The sequence below is a fragment of the Symphodus melops genome (assembly GCF_947650265.1).
Source record: "Symphodus melops genome assembly, chromosome: 9".
In the NCBI taxonomy this organism is placed as follows: domain Eukaryota; kingdom Metazoa; phylum Chordata; class Actinopteri; order Labriformes; family Labridae; genus Symphodus; species Symphodus melops.
Genome location: NC_136699.1, coordinates 13,252,078 through 13,260,447, shown reverse-complemented (window position 1 = coordinate 13,260,447; position 8,370 = coordinate 13,252,078). Strand labels below are relative to the sequence as shown.

Below are 8,370 nucleotides of genomic sequence, written 5' to 3'. Positions count from 1 at the left end.
GTCAGAGCCATTAAGAGGCTCTTTAGTTTGTCTTTTAGTGCCCTGGTCACAGTTTACAGCATAACAAGGGTGAGCATAGAGAGGAGGAGAAGAAGGAGGTAACATGTACAACAGAGGGATAAAGAAACCGAGAACTGTTTATGTCTGATCTAGAAAGAGAAAGTAAACATGAGAGTAAATAGAAAATATTTGGGATCATTTGTAATAGTCTGGACTATATTACAATAGGAAATACATGAGTCCATTAGTCTGAACATTAACTTATTTTACTATACGTCATCGCCCAGAAGTGGAATAATTCATAAACCACAAGCCACACACATACATCCTGCGCCAGCTCTCTCTAAAAACAAACACACACTGTCATTACCCATGTCTTTACACCAATGGGAGACGCTTTTGTGTCTTTATTAGTACAGGATGGACAGGGAGTTCAGTTTGTAAGTGAACATGACAAGGAAGAAAAATTCTCTCAAATCTTACACAGTTAATTGTTTTCATTGTGGATGTTGAACATGTGCTTTTTCCTTAAAACTTTAATAATTGCTTTGTCGGTATGAGAAGAAGATTTAGTCAGCTTTAAGATCGTACAAACAGTGAAATGCAAATAATCAGTTAAAATACATTAACATTAAAGTCCTTGCATTCAATTAACGGATGCTTTATAACTACTTTCTTTTCGGAGTATTAATGTAAATAAGCGTAATCTAAGTGATTAGGAGTCATTGTAAGTCTTTCTCAGGGGAACTTTGATTAAATGTAAAACACAAGGAGAACACAGTGTAAAGGTTATTCTGCATCTTCCTTTCATCTAATACTTCCAGTTAAAGAAATGAAAACATGTTTTCACAGTTTATTGACTTACCAAGCTGAAAATAACAGCAGGATACAGAAAAACAGAAATAGGAGGAGAGTTCATGTCTTCAGTTTGTTGTTGTTTTTGTCAGTCAAAGTTGTTGGTCAGAGGCGTAGAGGGAAACGGCTCCGGAGTCATAGGAGCTCTTCATGCCTCCTTTCAGTGACAGTGGGCTGCCGGGACTCTGAGCAAGGGACGCTTCTATCTGAGCGTCCGACACCTGGAGGGACAAAATAGTGAAGAAATATCAGCGACACTTAACAGAAAGGTGAAAGTGGATTGGATATTGCAATCAAAGTCACTGTTCAATCAATATAAGAGTAAATTCAATACTTCTTCAAACTTCTTGGCTTTGTACTGCTTCGCCCCTTTCAAGAAATTCAGCAGGATAAGATCACAGAGAACCGCACCCTGTAAAAACAAAAGAAAAATGTAAAAAAATCTCAATGGGATAAATAAAGGTTAAATAAAAATAAAGCTGACAGCAACAAGAAATATACATGTTCAATATATTTTTCTGATCAGAGTTATTATTTTTTTTACCAGTCCAATAGAAGTGAAGGCAGCAACCACATTGATCAGTGTTGGGATTGTGTCAAATTTTCCTGCCTGGAAGAGACAAACATCCAGAAATGAAGTCGGTTTGATACCGAACAATTCAAGTATGAAAATGTTAAATACACTAAACTTTAAAGAATATTCCTCACAGAAACCCACAGATAGTATTTTGAATGTAATAATCAAGTTCTCATCCACAACTCTGCAATAAAGAAAATCAATGTATTTCCCCAAATTGTAGAGCTTTCCTTTTAAGAGGCATATTCTCGACACATCTTAATAGCATTATGGACATTTTTAAGAACTTCAACAGCAAACATTTTTTTGCCTCACTGACACTTTTTTCAAGAGCGATTTCTAAAATGTTTCTTTGTTAAAATAAAAAATTCACATGACTTACATTGCCGGTGACCATTACATCAAAGCGGATAGCAAATGCTTTGTGAAGGGTCCGAAATTCAGTCCCATTCTCTGTCTTGAAATATTTGGCAAATCTGCATTCAAAGAGACAAAGATTGGAAGAAAAAAGTGAGCATTAGTGAAAAGTTATTAAAATAGTGAGTAGATGTTGAGAGATTAAAAAAAAAACTGCCTCACTACCTGAAGTTGTAGCCTTTAGAGACGGCATTCTTTGCAAATGGTTCATCCAGTCGAGTGAAAGAGTACTTAGGCACACAATAATCAATATTTAGGTCCAGGTTACACTTCCACTCAATGTTTATTCCTATTTCTCCACCCTGAAAGAGAATGATTAGGAAAAACTGAGCACACCTTGAGGCGCTGCACAAGCACATAAACGGTGGAGCGATATTAACAGCGTAGTGAAATGTGCTGTTTTGGATTGGATTAACCCGCATGCTGCTGCATTTGGATGCATGCAGGAAGACCTGGGAGGAGCTGCCTGAGCATGCCAGTCGAGTTTCAGAAGTTGGATCTTCCGACTGCTGTATAAGGGAAATTGACAAGACTGGGCAATCGAGGTCCTGTGAGTGTTAAATGTCAGCTTATTATCCATCATGACATCTTGGTAGACTTTGTTGGCATGACTTTGGTTGTTCCAAGCTGGGTACTGATCTGTGGTTGCACTCAGGGAGTGGTTGGGATAACAAGGAGCTCAGTCTTTGTTAAGTTGAGTTGAAGGTGGCGTTCATTCATCAACATCAACATTTTTGCAGAAACTATAATGTCATCTGGTGGAATGACAGTAAGAGCTGGGTATCGACAGCATAGCAATGGTATGAGAAACCATGAGAGCGGATGATTTTGAGGTGGTGCATATTAACCACACCCTAGTCACTTATTGCACATTGCACGCATGCACAAGTTTCACTTTTCTTATAATCTTGTTTTATACTCCATTTTATTTAACTTTGTACTTTTTGCACATTTAGTTTTATTAATGTAAATATTATTTATCTTTTTTACCTTGTTTTATTTTATTTACCGAACCTTTTTTATCTACATTGCACCATGGGGAGGGGGGAAAGGTAATTTCACTGTATGTCTGACATATTTTGGAATTGACAATAAAGAACCTTGAACCTTGAACCTTGAACCTTAAGAAAAGAAGGAGACGAAGCACCACTGGAACTTGTATTCACTATTCTCAACTCAGTGTTACAGTAAGTACACCTATTAGCATGTTCGTTTCGATTTACAAAGTTAATTAAAAATAAGATTTTTGTCTCGACTTCACTCAAACCATTCTTGTTGTTGGGGAGCATGAATAGTGTAAGACAGCTAAACGCTACAAAAGCTTTTTTCATGTTTAAAGGTGTTTACTGACAAAAAGGCAGTCAGAGCAAAGTGCACAAACAGGCTAGTGATAGTGCATGTCCTTGTTATTTTCTCATGTGTATAATGTAGTTAGTTACTCTGTCATTACGTAAAGTGAGTTTAACCTTCAATGCAGCAAAACCTCTCTTTGTGTCTCGTCCTGAGCAGGAATAAAACATTCATTTAAGATGAAGAGTTATGGATAGTTTAAAGAAAGAATGGAGGAAGAAGGAGAACAGACACGACCTGATTAGCCAGTTTTTCTATATCCTGTCCAGTGGAGTTCAGCACGTCCCCCACACGAAAGATGGGGCAGAAAGGGTTCGTTATAGCGTGGTATTTGCACTTTTTGATCTCGTCAGACGTCATGGTGGAAGGAAAGTTGCCTCTAATAGAGAATTTTCAGAAAAAAGAAAAAAAAATTATGGGACATTTAAATTGTTCATGTAATGTTTGTCACCATCCAGTTTCCAAGACATTTGAGGCTGAAACATAAGAATATCTGTGTGCCTTCCTGTGCATTACCTACCTGGTGACATTGAATTGCGGAAATCGAATACTGTTTTTGATGAAGATGGTAAAGTTGTTCACATCCACCATCGATGGGCTGAGGAAAACGTTGAGAAGAAAGCAGGTGTGAGGATAGCAGTGCAGGATTAAATAAGAAAAAAACAGTTCTGATTTATCTGTGTATATATTCTCTGTGTGTAAATCTTACACAATGACGTTGTCGTTCTCAGCCGGACACCATCCTTCAATCTCACACATGCCATTGGAGTCGTTGGAGGATTTCAGGCAAACACCTGTGATAACACCTGATGTGTAACACAAAAAAAACTGATTTTGATATACTTCAAATCTGTTGTTGTTGTTTTTTTTTTTAATAATCTTCAGCTAAAAAAATGACAGCCATCAGAGTGCAGACTGAAAATATTAAAATTTTTGCCCAAACTAGTTATTTACCGCTTTTATGTAACTTTTCCACATAATACCCTCCATCAACCTCCTATACATGGGTTAAACTCACCATTGGAGAGGATAGAACCCACATGTTGTTGGCAGTCCTCATTTGTTGTACATTTAAACCTCTTACCGGTCTAAAACACAGAAATATAAGAATTTTTATTTGTGCAGTAATTTAAGTTTGTTTTGAAGCTGCTGCTTTTCCAATCTGTCCTCGATAGCCAAATAATACTTTAAACATTATTGTAAAAACTGAAACAAGTAAAAAAAAAAAATGGAACTAAACAGGGTATTAGGAAGTGATTGAAAATGTAAGTCACATTTACTCATTAACATGACAAAAAAGTGTCACGAGAACGTCAACTGTTTGTCAAACACAATCAGCGTAAAAGGGACCAACAATTTAAAAAAAATACAGCTGAGAGAAATACTATCAGGTGCCTAGTGAGGGATACGTCAAACCAAAACACTAAGATAAATAAGTGATCAGTGATTTGAATGTGCACTCACCTCTGAACATCTTCCTTGGAACTGGTTTTCGGTGAGGATGAGTTTCGTTATTATGCAGAACACATCTGCTCCCTGTAATACAGCAGGAAATATTATAAACTGTGTACTTAACTCTTGTGTGATAGGATACAATGATTAAACTGAGCTGGACATGGCATATAGGAAAAACGATAAACTTGTAAACTGACAGACACCTTTTTATTATACAATTGATTGAAAAAGAAGCTGTGATATAGCCAGGTTGTAAATGACGGTTTTAGATCAGAGAGATACATTATTTCTTATTATTTGAATGGTGCTCTGAGATACAGTAATTGCAGGAACCTGATCCTGCAATTGTTTTGTATTGATTTAAAAAAATATTCTTGATAATGACAGTAAAGCCCGTCTGAGAGGGAACCTCAAAGATGATGTTATTGTTCAAGGAAATAGTTATTCCAAAGCCATGTACGTGCACCAAAAGTCAATGGTCATAAGTCTACCTGGGTGGCTTTAAACACATATCATCAGGGTCACACACCTGTGGTGGGAGAACATAGTCGGCCACATCCATCACTTGGCCGTTTTGGTACCCAAAGCCTTTCACTTTGGTCATCACGGAGGACTCGATACCGGTGTCAGTCACCTGATAAGCTTTCTCGTAGATGAAGACCCAGCTGCAGGATGGATGACACATAATTTAACAGCACTTAAAGATTAAAATTGTTTTGATTTAATTTTCAGATCAAATTAAACTCCACATTTTATTTCTGAGACGGCAAGATAGATAATCAGTAACAAATCACGGCATAGTTATTTTAGGTTGAACTAGGGTGTCTTTCTTTCCCATATTACATATTACGAAAATGTCTTATTCACAGAACTGAGAACTAGATGTTTCGCAAAACTCGGAAAAACTGGACAATTACTTGTCTTAGACTTGCTGTTGATAAATGTTCTAAATAGCAAAGTCCTGATTAAGACGTGGGATCTTGAGCATGAGGTGAGGTTCTCACTTTGACTCTCGTCTCAAATTTGAAGCAGGAAATGGCGAATATTTGAAAATGTAAGACATGGGGGATATACAACTGTAAAGAAATGATCTCTTCCTAGCACTCACTTTTTTAGTTCAGAGGATTTTCTTGTTGTTTTTCTTGTGATTTATGAGTTCATTTACCCCAATCTAAGGAACATCTCTGAACTAACCAGAAGCACTCCTGTTTTTGCTTCTTTTTTCTACAGGTTGGAGTTAGCCATTTCACATGAAAATATGTTCTTCTTCAAGTAGTCGACTGTAAAACTGGGGACACTTATGAAAATGTAGACACATATTGATTTTTTTAAAGATGCAGTCTTCTTCTCTTTTATTTTTATGGTGTGGCTGCAGTAACCTCAAGAGAAGATTTCTCATATCCTGTGTTAGTGAATCACAAACAATCAGCATGGCTAGAAGTCAATGGTAAGAAAGTCTATATTCAAATGTATATACACAGAATACCAGATTGGTAGAAATACCAAACAAGTTACACTGACCCGACAAAATATGTGATGATGAGCAGCTGTACGACCCGGTTGATGATTCCCACAGACCAGCTCTTGACCACCACAGACTTGGTAGTCTCATAGGTGAAGAAGTCAGTAATAAAGCCCCACACCATGGAGCTCATGTCTTCTTGTCAGTGTGGGTCAGGTCCTCCTGAATCTGGAGAAAAGTAGAGCTCCTGTTGAGCCTCCGCAGGTTCTTCCTGACTGAGGATCAAAGTGTTTGAATGGAGGCGACGCTCCTGATTCTAAAGAGAGAGAATATTATCTGAAGCGTCACACTGGTCCTGTCTTTCACTCTTTGTGTTCTGTGTTCATCTGCCTTATTGCATGTTTTATTTGCCTCTCTCCCGTCCCACACTGTCTTTGTTTCATTGGTCTATGTCACTAACTGGACCTCCTCTTCCTGTATTCAAATTAGCGAGGGGAATACGTGAAACTGTCCGTCCATTCCATCCCCCTTTTATCTTTCTGTCCTGACCACAAATCCCCATCACCCATACCTCTTGTCTCTCTCTTCGGCTTAGTGTGACTGTGTACTTAACTATTCAGAGTGAATTCATGATGCTTCCACTTTCATCAAACATCCTTTCAGCGGGGTTTCTTTCATTTCTGGCATGCTTTGTTTTAAACTCCAAACATGGCCAACATCTCTAAGGATGTTTAATGACTGAAAGCTATATAGAGATGACTACTACGTTTGTGTTTGTTTACTAGTCACAGGGAGGCCATCTTTACAAGGCTTCACTATTAATGGGGAAAAGAAAATGATACTTTTTTTTGTCACTCAGTTTTCTTAAAAAGTATTTTAGTTTACTGCTACATTTGTTGTCCTTTATAAGATTGTCATCTCAGATTGAGCTTTTTCGTTTTAAGGATGTGACATTTCATTTTATTGTCAAATTCAATGGTTTAAACACAAACCCAAAACTGTTCTTTCAGCGGTTTTGAAATACACAAAGTGCAGCTCGAAAAACGTCTCAGATTGTTTGCTTGGGTAAAACTAAAGCATTACCACAATGTGCTCATAGAGGTTAAAATCCTGCTTTCAAATCTTTACATGAGAAAAAGAGCACATTTGAGCATCAAAGTAGAGTTAAGGTTAATTTTAGAAACACAAACAATACACTGTTGTTTTTCTATCATGCCTTCATGTGTACTTTAAGATGGAACTCATTTTAATAGCTCATTAATTGCTGATTAACCATGTAATTTTCTTTAATTTTGTCTATTTAAATTAATGATCATTTATTGATTGATCATACATTGTAACAATTACCGGAATTTGAATACCTAATTAAATGAAGTTGAGTAAAGATCGACAATATTTAGCTGTTCAAAGAGAAGAGTTAAACTCAAAATATCTTTGCTTTTATTACTCCAGACAAAATTCACACTGGACCGAGTAAGTGTTTGTGCTGTTATGAAGTCAGTGCACATTATAATTTCAGACTTTTTTTTTTTTTTACTGAAACAGTACAAAAAAATAATCCGATTCTACACTTACAGGCTTCTATAAGAGGGCTGAGTCTAAATGTGCTGTAATAAACGACAAACTGTGGCATTATTGACAACTGTGCAATAATATGACATGTGATACGACCACTTCTCAATACACTCACAAGCACTGACAGCATTATTGCCTCTCACATCAGAGAGATAATGTAATGATGTGACAGTGTGTGTATGTGTGTGTGTGTGTGTGTGTGTGTGTGTGTGTGTGTAGATGTATGTGCCTTGGAGACTTTGTCATTTCTTAAGTGGGTCCATAATGTTTGTGGTCAATTAATGGTAATCTAATACAAGACAAGACACATGGGCACACATGCATGCCTTGGATGTGCTTCCAGGCTGCATACGACTGTAATGTTTATCACACCGATATATTGAAAGCTTTCCTGTAATGGTTCCTGAGAATATGAAACCAATACATGTACAGATATGAGATACTATTTGTCTGATTGCAGGGAAGGAGAGAGAGGACCGTAATATGGATTTCATAGTGAAAGAGGAAACCCTCCTGAAAGTGATCATCATGTCACAGGAAGTATTCTTTGTAAACACATTTACACCCGATCCGTCCCAGACAGCTACATTTAGAACATGCCAGCACAAGAACATCCCACAATCACGTGAACAAATCCTCACACATAATCACAGCACATGAAGGAGAGATTCACAGTCGC

General features: G+C 37.3%; 1 protein-coding gene across 1 annotated transcript; it reads right to left on the bottom strand.

Annotated features, from left to right (window-relative positions):
• Positions 1–373: 373 nt before the first annotated feature.
• On the bottom strand, positions 374–6,483 carry p2rx3a (purinergic receptor P2X, ligand-gated ion channel, 3a). Its single transcript, XM_079352935.1, has 12 exons — positions 6,176–6,483; positions 5,184–5,319; positions 4,664–4,735; positions 4,218–4,287; positions 3,909–4,005; positions 3,720–3,797; positions 3,437–3,578; positions 2,015–2,151; positions 1,815–1,908; positions 1,400–1,465; positions 1,190–1,267; positions 374–1,076 (listed from the first exon to the last, which is right to left on the bottom strand). Exons 1-12 carry the CDS (start codon positions 6,307–6,309, stop codon positions 948–950), a joined length of 1,233 nt encoding a protein of 410 aa, XP_079209061.1. The 5' UTR covers positions 6,310–6,483; the 3' UTR covers positions 374–947.
• Between the last annotated feature and the right edge of the window lie 1,887 nt (positions 6,484–8,370).

What these genes read in the sequence shown, in the direction of transcription:
- p2rx3a (XM_079352935.1), bottom strand. Translation starts at nt 6,309, where the DNA reads ATGAGCTCCATGGTGTGGGGCTTTATTACTGACTTCTTCACCTATGAG. An exon ending in GAGAACGACAACGTCATTGT is followed by an intron (nt 3,798 to 3,908) that starts GTAAGATTTACA and finishes CGTTTTCCTCAG; the next exon opens with CCCATCGATGGTGGATGTGA. An exon ending in CCTTCACTTCTATTGGACTG is followed by an intron (nt 1,268 to 1,399) that starts GTAAAAAAAATA and finishes TTGTTTTTACAG; the next exon opens with GGTGCGGTTCTCTGTGATCT.